Source organism: Ixodes scapularis, unplaced genomic scaffold (assembly GCF_016920785.2).
Source record: "Ixodes scapularis isolate PalLabHiFi unplaced genomic scaffold, ASM1692078v2 PGA_scaffold2__306_contigs__length_199485367, whole genome shotgun sequence".
Taxonomy (NCBI): Eukaryota; Metazoa; Arthropoda; class Arachnida; order Ixodida; family Ixodidae; genus Ixodes; species Ixodes scapularis.
The window spans coordinates 142,137,983-142,158,912 of NW_024609857.1; the positions used below are offsets into that span (position 1 = coordinate 142,137,983).

Here is a 20,930-nt window from a genome sequence, read left to right on the forward strand (position 1 = left end):
AGTGGAAATAGTGAGGATGGCAACAGGTTCCAGTCTCTTGCAATACAAACAAAAAATTATGAGTGACAGTGTGACAGAGCTTCAACTTGGAATAGATGTAGTTTCAGAGAAAGATAGTGCAGTGTCATCAGGTGGTTTTCCTCCTGGATTATCATATAGTCCTAAAAAAAGAGCGTAGAACGATTTTGGCTCGAGGTTTTTCTGACAGGAAGCTAGTAACGGCCCTTTTTTTTTTATTTTTAAAGCTTCTTGACGCGAATGATAACTATTTAAGACGAATTGAGCACTTCAATTTTATATTGCTTGCTTGCTTGTCAATTAGTTTTTTTTTGTAAGTCGGTTCCATTCAAATGAAAAAATGATCAGAGAGCTTCGTGCATATAATGAAACATTTACATTTTCATTCTTTCCCATGACAATAATTGTGCAGATTAAGTTGCCAACAATTACTGTTAAGAGTGCAAAAGGTGGCATGTTTACTGCAAATATCAGGGTTGTCCTTTTATCAAAATGTGGTCTCGTCTAGGTGATATGTTATTTTTATTTATTCATTCATTTGTATTGCTTTTTCCAATGTTTTTCTTTTTGCCCTTTAATGATGTGCACTCTAGTTTAATAGTGTACATTGTTGGTCTAATGGTACATCTTAGTTAAACATATAAAATACCGCAAAAAAGACTAGGACAAGAAGTATACAGGACAAGCACTTGTCCTGTATATGTTTTGTCCTTGTCTTTTATGCACTATTTTATATGTTTAACTCCAGCTTAAATTTGAATAAATCTGCAGTATTAATTAAAAAGAAAAAGCTTAATCTAGATTTGACTAAAAATAAATGTGAAGTACAGAGTAGTCTTTATTTGTAGTTTTCTGTTACAACACAAGTTTTTTTCTTTTTAGAAAGCCCAACATTCTGTTAACTTTTTTAGTTAAGCAAGCACAAGTTTTTTTTTTTTTATTTGGGGTTGCATCTTTGCGCTTTCCCGTCCCAGTTGGGAATGCTAAGACCATTCAGACCCTGACTGGGAAACTTTCCAACCAATTGATCCCACAATTGGTTTGAGTCTAACTTGTTTTTAAACTGGGGATGGTTGCACCAGTTGACTCCCATTTGGGAATTAGTTGCATCCAGCTGAACCCCCCAACTGGTCCCAGTTCGGCCCTCAGCTGATCCCAGTCGAGCTGCTATTGATCCCCATTAAATCTCTGTTGGGATCGGTTGGCATCCAGTTGGGACCATTAATTCCCACCTGGGACCAGTTCTTTCCCAGTTGGGATTTCAATTGGTCGCAGTCAGACATTTTCACTGGCTTTGGAGCATCCCCGAATTAAAACAGTCCCACGTGCGGTTGCAGGCGACACGGTGGAGATGAAGGACACGGAGGGAGACTTCGAGATGGCTCTGCTCCACAAGTGCCACACCCTGGTCCTCTTGGCGGCCGGCACCGGGTTCACACCCATGGTCCGCCTCCTCCACTGGGCGCTCTTCGTCTCCAAGCAAGTGTACGTCACCTTTGGCGCCGCCGAAAAGCGTTAACATCCATCATATTTGTTAGGTAGTCTAGAGGCATTACTTCAATAATGCGTATGGCGCATTGCTATTCCATGTAGTCAGACACCTTTATAATGAAGTTCACACGACCGTTAAAATTTTTTGTAGTGCGAATAATTTTGTTGTAGTAGTTGAGTGCAAAACATCGATCATGCGAAACCGATTTTGTGCTATCGCGTATTGACGTATTTGCGCGACACTGAAGGTGTCTTAGGAAACGGTATAGTGCCAAATATAGTATGAGGGACATAAAACGAGGTTTTCTGCATCGGCAATGGACTTATCAAAAGAAGGTATGGTGGCCGAGTCCACTAGCACATCACAGCTCGGAGCATGTGGGGCGAAAGCTCGTGCTGCGGAATCCAGGCAACTTAAACCTGATTACCACTTCTTTTTTCTTTTTCTTTCTAAATGAAAATTGTATAGGCACTCGTTTGTCTACTCACCTCTGCAAGTCCCAAATCTTGCTAGATCTTGCTAGATCTTGCTAGATCAGAGTCCCAAATCGTTCTGTCTCGGAGAGACAGAACGATTTGGGACTCTGATCTAGCAAGATTGGGAATCTTAGAGTTTGCTGAAAATTGGTGCGTCAATAAAACAAATGTTAATACTGCACAAATAAGTAACGGGATTTAGTTGAGCTTGTTGGTGCATAATACAAAGTATAATAGGGCCAGCTGAACTTAGAGAAATAGAATATAGAGAGAAAAAGGGACAGACATACCACTGGACTATTAACTGTATGGATTATTACTTCCTCCTCTTTTTAAACCTTGACTTTATTTTTTTTATTTTTAAAGCCACATAAAAGCACTTATATCGTAAAACCTAACTTAAATTTGTATCATCCACACTTTGCCGGGACATAAAACACTGCAAATATTGTTTATCTTTGGTATTGAGCTTGATCGAGGGCTCGCTGATGCACGCTGCTTCGTTTTCTTTTGTAACCCAAGTTCTCCAGCATCTCTCGTGCATACTGATTCTTGTGTTTTGTGATGACGGTGACGCTGCTGAACTCTGCACTGCATTCAGTTGCTGCAGTGGGCTGGTAGATGACCTGCTGTTGTGCCTTTTAGAGGTGCTGCGTGTTCTCTTGTCCTGTCATTAATGCATCTGCCAGTTTGGCCAATGTAACAATTGCTACACAATAAGGGGATGTGATATGCAACCCTCTTTTCACATGGGGCATATCGCATCCTGTGAGAGATGTTGCAGGTTTTCATGTGATTGGTGTCCTGGTTTACCTAACGGCACATGGAATATGCTTTGTTCGGTGCAGAGCACACAACCTTAATGTCCTGCCTCGCACCTATTTTTTTTAATCTGTGAGTTATTCCATGAATGTAGGGTAATATTGCGATATTTTGTTTAGTTTTTGTCTGCTGCATTCCACCTGTATCCAATGTTTTGCACTTCAGTTTTATGGAGATGTTTTTACACATGCTGACCAAGAGCATTTGAATATCCAAAGTCTCCGAAACGGGAAATTTGTCTTTTAAAACTGGACTCAGCATTATGGTGACACGATTTGTTTAAGGTCGATAGAAGAGCGGTGTTCGCAACACTTCGTTTTATGGTTTTGGAATGTCCCGACGCAAACGGATAAGATCCCTTGCTTGACCTGGGTTCATACGTCCAGCAAACATGCCTCTCTTTAAAATTCAGTTTGAGATCTAGGAGCCGACACCCATATCCACGGGTAGTTTGCGCATGAAAACCAACTCTGGGCAGCATTGTTGGAAGCACTGCGGGAGTATCTGTTTGCATTCATTGGTTTTATCCCTTACCCTTTTGGTATGAAGTATCAGGAAATCATCAACATACCTGAAGATGGCCTTGATTCTCATATCCTTTAAGTTATCCTTGATGGTCCTTCCATGTTCTGCCAGGAACAAATCACACAGTTGAGGTTCCATGTTAGACCCAATGCACACTTCACTTTTTTGTAGAAAGTGTTGGCCTTGGTGTGCAACTACTCTCGATGTTAGGTATTTAGTGAGCAGTTCAAGGAAGGTATCTACGTTGATCCCCACTGCATTTTGGCACAATATGCTGCCTTTCTCTTGTACGATGTTGCAAAGAATTCTCTATATTCTATTTTCCAAAGTTCAGCTGACCCTATTACAGCACAAATGCCAAGACAGCATAGTTGCGACATCCGATGAAAGTACTTTTTTACAGCGGTAGCTGTTAGTGCTCCTTCCCAGGAAGAAATGTTCATGTACGAATTCAAAACCCCACTCTTCAGCAGAGGCACTGCTCCCCCTCTCCCTGTTATTTCTCCCCATGATCAGGTGGGTTTTTAAGAACAGTGGAGGCCTACAGGGAGGAAGTGAGCCGCTCTATGCACGTGAGCATTTTTTTGCTGGGAAGTGGCACTAACATCTAGCACTGTAAAAACACCTCGCAAATACAGTCAAACCCGATTACAACGAACTTAGGGACAGCGAATTAACACCTATATCGAGCACGTAAAAATGTTTTATCAGTATGCATGCAAAATAGGTCTCGCATAACGAACTACACAATTGATATATAAAATTTTCAGCGCCTACGACCACCAGCAAACACGCAAGCTCCGGCACCTCTGGCGGTCGGCTTTCTTGTAATGCAGGCGAAGGTTCCTCCTCGCCCGGCATGAAGCCTCCACTTAGTTACGCTTAGTTACACTGCGACGCTTTTCAGTCAATACATTCCGTTGTTACCGGTGTTTTCGGAACAGACGGAATTTAGGTGGGCACACAGCCAATGCATTGCAGACCGAGCCTCGGCATCGTAAAATTCACTTCCCGAAGCCTGCTGCAGCTTGCCATTTGGTTTTGCAATCTGGTGTGGTTCCTGGTTCACTATGACGACGAAGCAGCGGCACGCTTTTCAGCTTTCGGACAGAGCGGACATCGTTACTGGATAATACGCCGAAACAACACTGACAAAACGAAGAAAGATCTAGACAGGATGCGGCGTAAAACAACTGAATAGTTTATCTAAGAAAATGTGCAAATAAAAATAAAAAAAAACCAACAAGTGCTGATGGAACACTGTACGATAAGGTCTAACCACACTCCCGACAAAACCAGCATCACTGGCTCTGCATATACCGAAAATCCCGAGAGATGCCCCACCCCCAAAAGATAGCCCAACCCCATTTTTGGCTTGGTTTGCTATATTTTTTTAAACACCGAAAGATAGCCCATTCTTATTAATCGTAGTACTGGGATCAGTGATGGCCTCGACATAAATGCGGCTGTTAGCTATGGTAGGAGATACGCGAACATTGCTGACTGGGAAGTACAGATATCTTTGCTTCGTTGCCGGAAGGGACACAACCTTAAAATATCAATTTTTAAAACTTTTCTTGATTGTACATTGAAAGTTAGCCCACCCCATATTTTCACCCGATTTGCTCTTTATGTTAGGTGGGCTATCTCTCGGGATTTTACGGTAGGGAAATTCTTCGTCGGACAATAACGTTCGCAATGTTGAATGGGGTGAACAAAAAATAGGACTTGGCCACCACCTTCAGCATATATAGGATTGCATTAAGCACACTCTGTGTATAACGAGCAAATTGTAAAAAAATTTGTTATAACGAACTTCTCTCCTCTGCGTATAACGATATTATGGGGTATATCGAAGGAAACCTGGCGTTTTATATGGTTTAGTATAAACGGGTTTGACTGTACATGGCGTAAAACTATGAAGCAATAAGGAAGCCTGGTTATAGGCTATGGGCTCTATTTGACAATATTATAATTGCTCTAAGAAGTGGCTGTCTATGATTCTTATATACATCGTCATTCATAACAAATATTCCCTTGAGAAACATATATCTACTATAATCACAGAGTGGCAGCATGTTCTCCCATGAACACATACAGGGGTTTGATTTATCTGATATCCCCAAAACACTGAAAGGTCTAAGTGCATCTGGCTTATATGAATTGTGGTAGAGTCAGCATTTGTCCTTTTTTCAGCGAAGCTAGGATCTGGAAAAAAATGTGTCCATGGATGTTAACAAAAAAAAAACAATGTTTAAATGGTGCTCCTTTGTTCCAATTGGTCGTGGCAAGTATAAATATTAAGAGGGGGCAACCGGCATGGGTCAGCCTTCCTCGGCATTATTAGATAGTGACGTCCTGATCCCTTGTTATCATCTATGGTCATTGACTTACCTCAGCTAAGAGTGAGCTGTGACGAGGCTGAGGGCAGAATGCTCTGATCTAACCTTCTTTTCTTTCGCTTCCACGATGTTGATAGAGACTGGGGCTCAATCAGAAAATACATTCCTCGAGGTCTGCCTCGAAAAATTGTGTTTATAACTTGTCCATAAGTGACCATAAGGCAATGATCACTCTAGTCACTAAGAGTTAAATAAAGACAATTAAACAATGAAGTTGTGTATGTCTCTTCATCGCAATCATATGTAAATTGTATAGTTGTCGTAAAGATAACAGCTTCACTGGTCCTCCATCTTCACATTAATTGTGGATGAGTTCTACGATATTTTTTTAATTGCTTGCAAGAGAACTTTTAAGTGATATGTCACTTTTTAGTGGCTGATTCGTTAGCATTTGGAACCAATTTTCGTTAAAATGGTATTTTCGTTAGATTAATAGAAATGCATAGAAGAATGTTTATTGTGTATTTGGCTCATCTAGAAAAGAGGCTTCTCATGTCGCAACCGATGTAAGCAGTCCCGTCGGTGAGTTCAGCCCATTGCACTATGCTTTTAGGCAATTTAATTTTAACCTGTGTATTTTACTCTGAGCATCGGGGTCCCTTTGTTAATCGTTTGTATGAGTTAGGCAGACTGCTTTGTACACAAGGTGTCTGACCTTTCACTTTTTTTTTTCAGGGATGTGAAGCTGATGACATTTAACAAGACAGTCAAGGATATTATTTGGAAGGAGGAGCTCGACCACCTGCTACAGGAGCACAACCGGTACACAGCCAGAACCCAGTTTCCTTTTGCAATTGCTGCTGTGTGTGGTGACATCCATACTGGGCCAGTAATTCAATTACAGTTATACACAGTATAACCTCGTTGATACATTCACGGTTGTTACGTTTTCCCAGCTTTTACGTTCAAAACTGCCATTCCCGCCAAACTCCCAGCCCTTGGGGACCTTCTCGTTTTTTGTGTTTTCCTTTTTTGCGGTCCCCTGAGTAACTTATTATTGAGGTTCTACAGTATTTCAATTTCATATATTTCATGTGCGGAAAAATGCTATCACATCAACGTTATTGAAGTTTGATAGCTTTCAAAGTAAAATAATTGCGTTAGTTTCTGACGGTATAATCGTTCTAATCGTAATTTAACCACTGTTGAAGCACATAATTTTAATTGTAAATAAATGGCATTCCCAAAGTAATTTACCCAAGCATGGTGACATCTGTTTGCAGTGAAACCCACTGAACAACTTGCTATATTCAATAGACCCTTGTCAAAAGTGTATCGAGCAACACTGGCAGCCACCATATCTTGATCACTGTTCCCTGCGCAAAACACTTGATTGGATCCAAGTATGCACCGAACACTGACGCAGCACTCGTCTCCAGTGCATGCTTAAAGCTCATGCCCAAATGGGGGGGGCTTCAGATAAACGACACATCAGCTACTGGATGCTGCACACTTTTCAAAAGGGTCTACTGATCAAAGCTGGCCGATGCCAGCTTGGAACAGCTCAAGACATCAGTTAAACTTTCTTTTTTTTTTTTTTACAGCAGAGATTTTAGGGGCTTGTTTCCCCAGTTTCGTTTTCGGTACCAAACAAATGCCGACACAAAACTCTAGACAGCTACCGCCATCTATGAGCGACGACGGCAACCAAACAACCAGTCTGGTTGCCGCCGTCGCTCATAGATGGCGGCAACCTTTCCAGCTACAGTCCAACCTCGTTATAACGAAGTAGCATCGGGCCCGCAAATTCGTTCGTTATATCCAATATTCGTTATAAAAGTACTCAGAAAAATCGTCTGCCACAGGGTGTGGCAGACGATCTCGTGCCGGTTCTTAAAGCGCTGAAGCCAACCGCTACTTGCCCTGAAGTCATGATGCCCTAAGAGGCACGCTAAACTGACGGCTTTCGTTTGCAGAAGAGCACCAGACACCGGCAAGTTTCGCGCTCTCACGTCCTTGAACCAGCAGAACAAAGCCTCTTCCACATCGGGGTAATGAGAAGGCCTGTCACGCTTTCTGTCGCCTCTCAGAGTGCTGTTGGCGTAGGTCTCTTCAGTCTTCTTCCTCGAACTTAAGAAAGTAGACAATGTGCTGGGTGGGATCTTGAAGTCCTCCGCAACATCTTTCTTCTTGCGGCCGCTGTCAACTGCTCTTAAAATTTTAACTTTCGTCTCGAGAGACAGAGCTTTGCGCTTCAACGTCGCCATTTTCTGCTCCCAGAATGACTGACTGCCGTCGCTGTCGCTTTGGCACTCTAAATTTTAGTGTTTGATGACGCTTATAGGTGGCGCCGCTGGTGCGCCATCTTTTAGGGTTTATGCACCCGCTTCATAGATGGCGCCAGTCACCTCCCAAAGTGCTCGTTCGAGCGTTGGCAACGTTCGGTATCTTGAAAATCGGCACTGAATTTAGGTACATTGCCTTTTTACATGGTAATTTATAGATTTTATTTCTTTTTGTTTTGGTATTGCACATATTTCGAGCCGTGCGCGGCCGAAAATAATTTTGCTATAACCGATACCGCGTAGGATTCCGTGGTTTCGGTTTCGTTTTAAAGGTCGAACTTCCATTGAAATAAAGCATAACCAACCAAAATTTATATTTACTTCGCTATATCCGATAATTCGGTATATCAGTGTTTGTAATAACGAGGTTGGACTGTATCATGGAAAGATGGATAGTTGGGCGAGTTGGTCGGAATTCCTTGTAGGAAACAGCGCGCAAAACAGATGAGGACGAAGAAGAAACACACGGGACAAGTGTACAGCTTCGCTCGTCTTCCTGCTTCACCAAAGTGGAAAGGCTGAAAGTTCTTTTTGTATAAGACCTTTAAGTGTTTGTAATTCACAATTACAGGTCCGTATATCTGCCACATTTGGGTGCACCAACAATGTTACTCCATGCATGCAAACGTCGTCACCCTGCTTCAGCCGCTACAGCAACATCACCAAATGGCAGCCAAGAAACTGTTTTTGTATTGTATAGTATGCACTTGTATGCTTCTCCGAAGACTGCCATATGTGGCTCGTTGTCCATCGACATTTACTAAGTGATTGAGCACATTGCAAATCAGCTTTCCCACAAAACGTCCAGAAGACAAATTTTTCCTTTGTTGATCGGGAGGATGCCAATGAATTGCAAGGTCAAGAATATGTTTACACACAAAAATAGTATCCAAATTGTTGCACCGAACATGGTGTTGCTTCGCATGCTCAGAAATCATTCTTAGTCTAAATGTATTCTTCGATCATCATTTCCTAGGCCTGTTCATGACGCCAACTGTTGGCTGTCTGTCCGCACCGCTGGAATATAGAACGTTCAGGCTGTTCCCATGGAATGGTTGGTCTGCACCTAGCAAAATGTGGTATATATACCTAGCTGTACCAACATAGCCTTTCGTCATTGGTTATTACAATCAAAATGAAAACCCTACAGCCCTGTTGAGCTATCCTACTCTTATCAGGTTCTGGTTGCACCTTACTTTGGGCAATAGTTTGGATCATAAAAGTCTGTTTTAAAGCAGTGGCTGGTATGCAAAACCAGCCTTTGCATGTGCTGTCCAATTTTCACCTGATATCATTATATCTACTCTACTTTGTCTCACCTTACGATGGCCTAGGGTGGATGCTACAAGTCATCCCAGTTACACGAGCGTCACGCGATTACGTGCCCCGCATATCGCTGCGCCCCTCTTGAAGGTGACATGACACTCGCGTGGCATTGAATTGGCCGACGGCTCGTAACGTCTTCCGCAGTTCATTGTAAGGTGAACCACAATATCCCGTAGGTAATAGCCACCCGAAAAGTCAAGAAGGAGCGTTAGTGCCGGAACCATTTGAACCGTCCGTCGATCGAGCGTTTGGGTTCTGCGAGCATTTGCCGACGGACCCCGCCGGTTCTCTTTGCCGTTGCCAGGCTTCGGGTGGAGCACGTTCTCTCCGAGCCCGACGACAGCTGGGAGGGTGCAAGGGGCAGGGTGCGGAGCCATCTGCTGCAGGGCTTCGTCCCCAGTGAGGACCCGCGCCAACCACTCCTCATCTGCGTCTGCGGACCCTTGCCCTTCACGAAGGCTGCCCTCAAGTGAGTGAAACGCTACGACGCTTTCAGCAAGGCACCACAACCGGAAGACCACTTTAAAGGCTGGTCCAAACACTTGTAGCTGCGTTCGGATGAGTGCAACATCTTACGACGAGAGAACACACGCCGGCGCCACCTGTACAGTAGATTGCAAGCACCTGTACGGCGCTTGCGGTCTGTGTGCAACTAGACTGCATGTTTTGTAGTATGTGCAAGATCGAACCCATGCATGCTTTATCTGTGGGAAACAGTCGGTTGTTGCGCCGTTAGAGTTATTTACAGGCCACGGTGGAAATGTAATGCGTAAAAGAAATGAGAAGATATATGCATATCAGCTTCCAGGGCTACTCGCTAGGTGGGCGACCAGTGTGTTCTCTCTTTGGGAGCAGTTGAAAATGGTCATAGCATTGTCGGTCGCGGTCATGCACAAATGGGCCAACTAGCTCATTCGTACTGACTGGAGCCACGCAGACGGGATAATAGCCTCGTTTGGCGACTGACTGTAGCTTGTTTTCGAGTGTGACTCAGAAGCTCAATTTTATGTTGTGGAAAGGCTCGGACACTAGAGAAGGTTTGTTTGGGTCAGCTGGTTAGTTCTGAGACTTTTGATCGGAACCCCTGCCTGCCTTGGATAATAGCAAAGAACCCCTTTCAGTCTTCGCATTGGTACAGTACTAAAGCAGTGCAGAAGCTTATGGGCATTATAAAAAATAGTGCTCATTTGACCCTCGTGATGCACCAACGGGTGGCTCAGTTCTGCTAAAGCAAAGCTTAATCTGGAAGTGCACTTTACTTAGGCGCAGTTAAGGAGTGTGGAGGACCCATGAGTGTAGTCTAGGAAACCGCCAGGGTTGCTAAGAATTTAGTTTGCCCGGTTGCACCAAAAGCAGACAAGCCTTTTGAGCCATAAACGGTCCGAGCTTTTTCGGTGCAGTGCTATAATGCTCAGTGCATGATTCTTGTAGTAGAAAAAACAGTCCAGAAGATGGAAGACAAGTTGAAGGGGTACACTTCTGCGACTCGCCTTCAGTCTTTTGCATTGTTTTTTTTTTTTAGTTCAGTGAAGGCCCGTTCACACTTTTGCAACCGAGTACGACTGAGAGAGACGAGACCGGTTTTTAAGCCTCTTGCAATCTCTTAGGACCAGCCCCGCTGCAGCGCATCCGGTCCTAGGAAGTCGCAAAAGGCTTAAAAACCGGTCTGGTTTCTCTCGGTCTTACTCGGTCGCAAGAGTGTGAACGGTGCTTAATGCTCAAGGAACCAGCCGAACTTCATGCCTTGTTACACGATTGCTTTTCCGTTCCCAATAAAACATCAAATGGGCAGAAAACAAATAAAACCGAAGGTTCGTCGAGTACTTTCAGCTATGTGTTTGCGTTTGGTGCAGCCGGGGCGACGGCTGCCATCTGTTGGTTGCTGCCCCAGTATGGTGCCTGGAGTGCATCTCCAACTGGTGTGTTTAGCATCCTACTGCCCATAGATCAAAAGGGGTCCCAAAGTGGTAACAAATCACGTCACAGAAGCCGGAGTGTCATCCTGTCGGAGGTCCCGATCCTGGCAGTTGGTCGTAGAAATGCTGGCAAAAAGCATTAGCGAACGCGAGTGTCGCTGTCGTCACGGCATCCCAACTTCTGAGTGCCGAGGCTTCCGTGGACTGTTGCATCGGAGAGCGACCTGCGGCAGAACAGGCGTCTGTAACATCTTCCACCGTTGCTGGGATGCTGCCAGGATCGCAACCGGCAACAGCATGACACGTTTGTGGCGTCATCAGGCGGAAATCGAGGGACCACGTTTTTGGATGCGGAAAATGCACCAGTCGGGGACGCGTTCCAGGCACCATAGTGCCAGACAGAGGGTGAGCGTTTAGCACACGGGCACTGTAAGTAGAAAGAAAACAGGTACAGTAAACTTTCGTTATCTCGACCTCGACGGGACTTTGAAATTTGGTTGAATTATCCAAATGATCGAATTAAAAAAAGGATAGAAAAACGATTCAAATTAAACTTCCTTTCATTGTCCAAGGTACTCACGGATGGTCTGCGCCTAAAACGCGTGTCCAAAAGCATGCTCTGGAGGGCAGCGTAACTAAACATCACGTACCCAAAAAATTGTGTACAAAAAAAAAAAAAAAAACGAAACGAGTAAGTTTTACAAGTCGTCTTTGGCGCCGGGCAACCAGGTCGTCGGCGACAGAGAAAAATAACAAAAAAAGGAAAAAAAACTTGCACTTTCGCGACTGAAAAAAAAAAAAAAAATTAATAACAACAAAAAGAAAAGAGCTCGCGCTTTCCTGCGCGCAAGATGGACCGCACACGATGCTACAAAAAAGCGCTTTGAGAGCGTGCACTGTCTTTGCGCCTGACCGCGTGCTATGTTCTCCGCGCTATTCCACGCCAGATTGGTTGCGCTGGCTCTTGTCATTCGCTACGGTCCATCTGAACGGCGTAGAGGAGCAGGTGCATATTTGCGCACGTTCAGCTTTGCTGCAAAGAGCGGTGAATGTGAGCCCGCGCGCATTCGCTCGGGACGAATTATCCGATGCGGAGTCGTCCCAAATTCGAACTATCAAACTTTTTCCTCCCATAGAAATGTATGGGCGCTCGCGGGGACTTTTGAACAGGATCGAATTAAACGAAAAGTCGAACTAACCGAGGTCGAACTGTCGAAAGTTTACTGTATTGTTTTTTTTGTTTTTCTTTAGAGTGCAGCTCTTAGGCGCTTGTTTCCGGCTTGAGCAGCGTCGTTGTCGGCGTAACCGTGAGGTCACGTGACCCCCGCGAAATCACGTGACCCCTCGAGGTCACATGACCTCACGATTACGCTGACGGCGACGCTGCTCAGAGGGAGGAGTAGCAGACAGGATGAGGAGGTGAGGAGGAGGGAGGAAGGATATACCTTCCCCTCAGTACCCTTCCCTCCTCCTCCTCAAGAGCTGCACTCTAATTCGGCGTTACAGGAAGTTGTAAACGGCTTTCTTTTTTTTTCTTTTTTTTTCTTTTAACTTTTCCAAGTTTGTTCTTTGAAATTTTAATGCGCTGCTTCCAGCACCTTCGGGCACCTTTCCGGTAAATCGTAGCACAATACGTTACCAAGCTGATTTATGCGGCAACATTAAAGGCTTCATCTGGATTCCGGGGGTGTGCGGTAGAGTAAAACGTTGGCAACTAAAATACCTCATATTTGATTGAAGAATACGCTAGTCTGTGTGGGTATCGTGTCACGTCCTGGAAATGATGCAAAGAGACTTTTTCCACAGAGTTCCCTAATTACAATGTCTTTGGATAACTTTTATCCAAATGAATTTATGCAAGCTCACCATGCGTGCATAACAGGCCAATATGCAATTCCACATCTCTTTCTGGGCCCCAGTTATGTTTGTACCTATTGAACGTGTTAAAGCAGCTAATGAGTGAGATCAGTAATAATCTCTTAACCAAAGCGTACCAAGGTTTCTTTTCAAATGTTTTATTAATTAAAGTCATCTAGCAACATTGCCTTGATGCCTCGCCCCCCTCCTAACAAAAAAGAAAGGGAGCAGATCAAAATATGTCTGTTTAATCGTTAAATGCGTAGGGAACAGGCATAAGCAGTTAAGTCGAGGACCTTTTTTTTTATCATGAACTTTTTTGTAGTGGGACTCCACACAGCTTGCTACTACTCTGCAGGCCAAAACTTGCACTTGAAAAATTAATTGGTTTGGAAGCTTTCCTGTCACTCGATCGAGAGCCAAGACACCCCAACGTCCTCTCTTGACTCCATGCAGGTGTCTGGAGGACATGGAGTACTCCCCCGAGACGGTTCACGCGTTCCTCGGCTGACCGTCCCCCAGAGCTGGATCCGAGCGCCTGCGGCCCTCCATGAGGAGGGCGCTTTCTCTGTGCCACACCCCCGCTGTTGGAAAGGACCTCCTAGCTGCTAACAAATTTTTGTACATTGCATAGCCGGCCTTTGGACCCCTGTAATAGGCTCGCAATGGCTCGAAAATATATTTCCACAATGGTTTTGTTTTCAGAAACTGTGTTGTGTGAATCACGGTCTATTCTACTCCAACTCAAAGGATAGCCTCCAAAATCATTTTTCCTGGCAGTTGGGTGCCTCTGTTCTTTTTTTGTACTGACAGAGGAAAGGGGAAAGGCAAAACCAGCACCATTTAATGTGTGGCGTTTTCCTTTAACCCTTTGACGGTCGTTGCGGGACACGTACGGCGGTAATTACACATTTCAAAGTTCCCGCCTAAACACAAAACTGCATGCGCCCCTATCTGTTACTTCTTTGGGGTATTGTAAACGTTATATTGAGTCCTCAAACCAGAAAGTGTGTAATAGCCATATACAAAAAGACACAAACATCCGATGCAAGCTTCGAGACAGCGGTTCATTATTGTATTAGCTGAAGACTGTGAACAGGAAAAGACAATGAGTGAATAACAACTAAACGATGATTCGAGAAGTGGTAAAAGGCTAAAAATATGAGCAGTTCTCAGACAAATTCGGCATGTGGGATATTCTGTGTAGCGATTGGAGTACGAAACTTGGAAGGAAATCTCTCGTAGAGGAAAAGTGGCTGGATGTTTTACGTATATTGTTTCACGGGGCTTATGTGCTGGAAATAGATAGGGAGGAAAACGTAGAGTAAATATGCAGCTGCCAAATAGACCAGAAAGTCTCGCTCCAAAGATCAGTTTGTTGGAGCATACGGTGCAATCCACTTACCGTAACATACCGGAGGAGTGCCCGCCCCACTTTCGCTGAAAACTGGCTCAATCTAGACATGAATGCTTGTCCGGCAAAATCAGGCGGTTAAAGTATGATTTGCAGAATTCTCAAGTTTTTGGAAATGTTAGTAGTGGGCGCTTGAAAGAAGTGGGTGCTTCTGCAGTTTTTTATGTTATAACGAAAATGAGAAAACCCGAAAATGCAATCGTTATAACCGATTATTGTTTTATCTGGAGTGAATACCCCACGATAAAAGGCATGGTCCTCTAGAAACTGGTGGTTATAAACGTCACATCGTTATATGCGGTATCATTACAAGTGGATTGCACTGTACCATCTGTGAACTTTCAGAGCCCTCAAATGCTGACTTGTACAAAGAAAAAAAAAAAAAACTATGAATCAAGTATTTGAAAGTACCAATTTGTAGACCTGATGCACCAAGATTTATGTGTAAAACAGGTTATTTGGAGCCCTAGTTTGGGTGCATGCCCTTTTCCATGGTGCAAGTACTTTCACTTTTACAGGGCATACATCGCTAATACCCCCCACTGTGCTCTGTACTTTTGGCAGAGGTATTTGACTGAAGGCCAGTTTCCCTCGATGAATATGCCCGAATTACGTAGCAAATGTTAGCGAAGGGCATTCATGGTTTATTTGATTTGCGACAAAAAAGAGTATCTCCAAAGTTTGCATTGCGAGAGAAGCCCTTATATTTTAGTCTTTGTGTTTAAAATGGTCTATCACAAAGCCCAAGGATATGCACATGAGGAAGGTTCCTGCCCGCTGGGTTCCTTGACTGCTCACGCCCATGCAGAGACAATCATCGCATTTGGCAATGGCCAAACATGCAGCCAGTTTTTTGTTTTTTGTCAGGTCGTTAGGACAGTCCGGAAGCTTCATTGGCACCACGTCTTTCGCCAGAGCGGCTTTCCGCAGTATACTTACGAGAATGTAGCCCTTGTAGACAGCCTCTCACGATTTGGTCACAAACTTTGACTCAAAATGTTTCTCGCAGACAGAGTCGGTTGGCTGCAGCAGGTGGTTTTTGCACGAGGTTCCGTCATGATACCTTCAGGTGGTCCTCTTCCTTGTCGAGTAGCAAAAGGGCAGAGCTCCTCCGTACACGTATCCTGCGTTGCACCGTGGCACGAAGCACTTTGTAGTAATTTAAAAAGAAAAATTTGCAAAAAGAAAAGGCGCAGGGCCCACGCAGGACTGCGGAAAGCAAAAAGCGTGTGAAGACAGCGGCAGAAGGCAATGCACGGGAGCAGTGCGCCAACGCTGAGAAGAAAAGAGTCGTCAGTGTGGGTTGAGAGTTGAAACGAAACTGGATTGGCAAAGACAATGATTATGGAACTCGTGCTTGGGAAGCCAGGGGCGCACTTCCAGTGATGGGGCACCATTTATGTATATGTAGAGTATAACTAAAACAAAAAATTAAATACAGTACTACATTTACCCTTTCTTTAAAAAAAAAAACAATGTACACTCTTTTTCTTTCTTAAAAAAAAAAAGAAATTCACTGGGAAGGTAAAAAACAAAGATCAATAGCTGACATCAGTTGCCAAAGAATTCTATAAGAAAAAAATGCACTGTCAACACTCGTGACAATGTCTTCTAGCTTATCCCTACATAAAGTGACAAGTAAATGAAATATCAAGACATATGGCAACCTACGAGGTGGTGTCTGACTTCCCGGACTGGTGTCATCATGTGGGAAATGAGGAAAGCATGTGGTTGGTGCCGTTTGAGGTAGCTGCATGCATATCACACGAGGAGATGTATCAAGTGGCGGGCAGAGCCTTGTATAGAGAGTTTGGTCAATGGGCGGCACGGGCAGAGCTAGGGCGTGCACCGGACGCAGAAAGAGGGCTTGACATGTTCTTTTGGCCAACCAGAAGCCGAAAAGGACTGCATTGAGATCAGTTGGGAGGCTAGTTGGTTGAACATCTAGACGGCGATTTAAAAAAATCACCGTCCAGACTTTAGACGGTGTCCCCTTCTTTCCTTGATCAGTTGCACTTTTTAAATCACCGTGTAGACAAAAAGGCTCCCCTAGTGGTGGTAGCAAGAAACAGTTTTAATCATAGACATGCGATTTTAATGAGCACTTTTGTAAGGGTTAAATGGTTGAAAATAGGGTGCATGTGATGTTTCGATAATGATCATGCAGAAAGATGTAAGAAACGAATGTGCTCTCGAACTCCGTTTTGGTCAAACAGAATGTGACCGCTCGGACAGCAGATTCCAGGCCCTCGGCGCAGATTCCAGGCCCTCGGGGCCTGGCGTACGGATTATGTCGATCGTTCCGCTAGTTGCACTCTTCTACCATGATTTTGAATGACCGTGATTGAAGCATCACGTGCACCATATTTTCAGTCACCAAGAGTTACTCCGACGCACTTATTAAGCTTGTTTTGCCTGACCACCGCCAGGGTATTATTTCTAGCTTCTGGTTGGCCACATTCGAATTTGTGAAGACACCTGTTGGACTGCGGCTGGTGTTGATATGTGCATGGAGCTTTGTGCCACTGCACGTGCGGATGCAACCTACAAGGTCATCACTGCTGATGAATCAAGGGGTTTACGGGTACGACCCCGAAACGAGCAGCAATCTTCCCAGTGGTAGAGCCCGAGTTCACCGAGACCAAAAAAAAGCAAGACAAGTAGGACTTTGTGCTGCCAAAACCATGCTCATTGTTTTCTTTGATGCAAAAGGGGTCGTCCACAGGGAATGTGTTCCCAAAGGGCAGACTCTTAATTCAGAGTTCTACTCCGACGTTCTGCGACGCCTGTGAAACGACGTCCACCGGAAATGACCTGAACTTTGGCGCAACAAAAACTGGCTGCAGCACCATGACAAAGCGCCCAGTCACACCTCCCTCAAGACCACCGATTTTTTGGCAAAAGAACAGTGTGGCGATCGTACCCCATCCTCCCTACTTACCCAACCTGGCCCTCTGCGACTTTGCCTTGCTTCTGAAAATGACGTTGAAGCAGTTGAAGCTCAATGGTTGGTGTCACTGGAGTGTCATGTGCCCCCCCCCTTCCCCGGTTGATGCTGTGCAGATAGCAAATCTTGAGTAGCTCGGATCTATTCAGGTAAAATTTGGAACACAGCCCTTCCCTTTCTCGTTTTCGGGACCTGAAGAGAAGCGGAGGTCTTGAGCGATTGACAGACAGCCAACATAGATGTGGAGGACACGGGCAAGATTCGACACAGGTCCCCCCAGCAAAAAAGACTGATTGAAGCGAAGCGCCGTACGATTTATGTTGGAGTCGTGTCGCCTCATGATTTCCGTTTAGACGGGCCCGAACACAGAGGCACGGCTCTTCTTGGCTGCAGCAAGTTGTCGCTTTATGGCGGCAGCTGCCCTTAGAACTCGTAATGACATTAACCCCCCGACTACCATGATGATTTCACTGATCATGAAGGCTGCGCAGAGCAAGCGGTAGTCTCTGGCCCCTTGTCAGCTGTCCCTTGTCCCTATGCCCCTTGTCGCCTGTTGGACTGCGGCTGGGGCCGGCTCGGGATTGTGTGGCGTCTTGCCTCAACAGTATGTTGGAGTTGGGCACAGCATTGTCTCTGATGGGCTCGTGACTAGACCGGGCCAGCCGGGGCCTTGATCGTCTTCCATCGGGGGACAGATGATGTATAGCAGAGGTGGCCAGGCTGACCCGGCCTAAGAGCCGCCAACAAAACCACGAAACTTCCAAAAGCCGCGGGGGGGGGGGGGGGACTTTTGTCCAGAGCAATAAACGAAACTCGAACTACTTTCAATCTATCCGATTCAAAAGCAGTCCAACTGTACGTAAGGTAGCAGTAGCACAAGACTGCCAAACCGCATGAAACCTGTCTTTGAATTTAAAACGCGTTCAATTTCTCTTTTTGGGGAAGTGCTCGTGTGACTATAAGGGAGGTGGGGAAGTGGGGGAGGGGGTAGGGGTAGGGTAGGGGAGGGAGCCGCGAGCCGCAGCTTGGCCACCCATGGTGGATAGCCTGACCTTCCCCCAACACCCCTCGCCTTTTTTGTTCCTTCCTCTTCCTCCTTTAATTCCTTTCATTGATGCATATTATGCACCACTGTGGTTGTGCCTACCTGCCCAAACAATAGCAATGCAATAGCAATAGCAAACAATAGCAATAACAATAGCTGTCGCGAGTTGGAGCTGCTCAAAGATAAGAGAGATTTGGAAAATTTTGCAATTTGTCGGCCTGCCGCAAATTGGTCAGACGCGTTTTTCATGAACTTTTCGTGCAGATATTGTTTTGATTTTTTTATACGTTAATATAGGGTGTCTGACGATAATAAAACATACACAAACAAAAAATCTGAAATTTTCGGGAAGAAAACATTTTTTTGGCCTGCATGTTTCCTAAACACCATTGATTAAGTGCGATCAAAAGCAATAGCTATTGCATCACAACAATGCACAGAAAACCCAATGAAATTATTAAATTTGCCCAATTAGGCTGAGTAAGATTAGCATGGCAAGCTGAAAACTAGTGAGGTAAGAACCAGAGAAAAAGGTACCTCGCAATTGGTGATACATACACTATTACAAATTTATTTACAGCAATCATTATGGTACAAATATGGGCCTGATGTTTTCTACTTCCTCTTTGATGGTGACTTCGACCGAGATTTCCGGGACCGAACTTTCCTTGTCGGTGATGGACTGGTTGTTCCTGACCTGTAAAATATGCGTGCATTAAACATTGTTACTTGCACACAAGCAAGTTTTCACTCCCCCCACTTCAGCATTTAGCTCAAAAAATAAAAGGTATAGCTTATTAGAAAAAAATTAGTGCCCACATTTCCCTATACTCCGTTTCACCATATGTTGTACCGCAGCAAAGGCTAGAAGCGCGAGCTCATAGCGTTGGCAGCTGCCCTTGGTGAACGATTCTAAAACATCTCCCACACAGACACGCGCCTTTGTTTATAACCACTACAAAGCACGTGTCTGTGTTAAGTTCTATTAAGTTTTGCTGTCTCACCCCAAAGGGTATGGGCTATCTCTGAAAATGAGACAGCAAAACTTTATCAGAAGTTATGTTTGAGCCCATGTTTTTCACTATTTATCTCTTCATTTTGGGTGGGCACCCTTATGGGATTTTACAGTAGCTGAATACTTTACGGTAGTTGAATATTAAGAAAAGCAGAAAACATTGGCTAGGGTAAGATTGCCCGGCTTTGGTGCTGAGGTTTCTACATCGCCTAAAGAGGTTGGCTAAGAGGCAGACGGGGGGCATGGAATGGACATGTGGATGGGAGTGTTGCATCGGTGTTCAGCCAAGACTGGTGTTTGATCAGTGAGAACTTGAGTCTCAGCAGAATCTTGCAGAATGTGCCTCTTTAGGTGACGTAGGAAATTCAACCCCTACAACCCCGTTATCTAGGAGGCAAAAATAAATTGACTCCTACCCAAAATGTAACACTACTAGCACCCTGTAGGCAACTGGTTCGCGCGCCCTGTTTGACCGTACGCCTCCAGGCGTACGGTCAAACAGGACGCGCGGAAAGACGCGACTGACCTTTTGGTGCCCTGCGGATGACTGCGGTGATGCTTGCGGTGGCGGCGTTCTCTAGAGCGTGACCGGGAGGTGGCGGCCTTGCGGTGGTGCCTCGAGTGTCGGTGTCGGGACCCCGGCGACCGGGAGCGGTGTCTGGAATGCGAGGAGGAGCTCTTGCGGGAGGCCGCCTTCGACGACGGGGGCGGCGGCGAGCCGTCCGAGGAGTTTCCCCCACTGTCCCTGGCACTGTGGCGGCTGTGCCCCCTGTGCGAGGACGGTGCCGGGGCGGTTGGCGAGCCGGGCAGAGAGTCCGTGGGGCTCCGCTGGACGTCGCTCAGCCTGTGCATTATGAGCCAGGTTATTAAAAAAATATATATATACAGTGAAACCTCGTTATAACAAAACGGGATATAACAAAGCAATCATAATTTCCCTTGCTTGCTAATAATGGGAAGAAATGGACATTGGCTATAACAAACTAATGGTTATAACGAAATAATTACAACCGCTCCTTCAACTTTGTTATAGCGAGGTTTTACTGTATATATATCCGCACTTGTGTTTTATTTTATTGATAGCACTGTCATATGCAGAAATGCATTTTATGAGAAATGCAGCCGACACTCAAGTTCGATATTGCCGCGTGCGTGGCTGGATTGGCATGGCACGCAGCTCCCCTGAGAAAAGGCATTGGGTTCAAACCCCACCAGTCTACATCGTCATTTTATCTTTTACAACTCCTTCTAGAATGTTCTCATTAAATCTAGTAATATACTGCTTGTTCCTGTGCAGAATATTCCAGACTACATAGTCCTTATTAAAGAAGCTGAGACTGGCAACACTGGGTCAGTCGATCCTTCGTCACCGTCACACATTGAACGGTTC

At 45.0% G+C, this 20,930-nt stretch overlaps 2 protein-coding genes across 3 annotated transcripts in view; one reads left to right on the plus strand and one right to left on the minus strand.

Moving 5' to 3' along the window:
- The window catches only part of LOC121836820 (cytochrome b5 reductase 4-like), an 82,913-nt gene extending 69,086 nt beyond the window's left edge, over positions 1–13,827 (plus strand). Inside the window, exons 13-16 of the mRNA XM_042292049.1 lie at positions 1,356–1,503; positions 6,411–6,497; positions 9,651–9,815; positions 13,576–13,827. Of these exons, the coding sequence (XP_042147983.1) occupies positions 1,356–1,503; positions 6,411–6,497; positions 9,651–9,815; positions 13,576–13,630 (455 nt within the window). The 3' untranslated portion in view covers positions 13,631–13,827. The remainder of the gene's footprint in view (positions 1–1,355; positions 1,504–6,410; positions 6,498–9,650; positions 9,816–13,575) is intronic.
- A 5,242-nt stretch (positions 13,828–19,069) lies between these two features.
- LOC8040731 (splicing factor, suppressor of white-apricot homolog) overlaps positions 19,070–20,930 on the minus strand; it is a 48,595-nt gene continuing 46,734 nt past the window's right edge. For both annotated transcript variants that reach the window (XM_029981768.3, XM_029981769.4), the window contains exons 12-13: positions 20,067–20,384; positions 19,070–19,222 (exon numbers count right to left, since the gene is read on the minus strand). In XM_029981768.3, the coding sequence (XP_029837628.2) occupies positions 19,141–19,222; positions 20,067–20,384 (400 nt within the window). In that variant the 3' untranslated portion in view covers positions 19,070–19,140. The remainder of the gene's footprint in view (positions 19,223–20,066; positions 20,385–20,930) is intronic.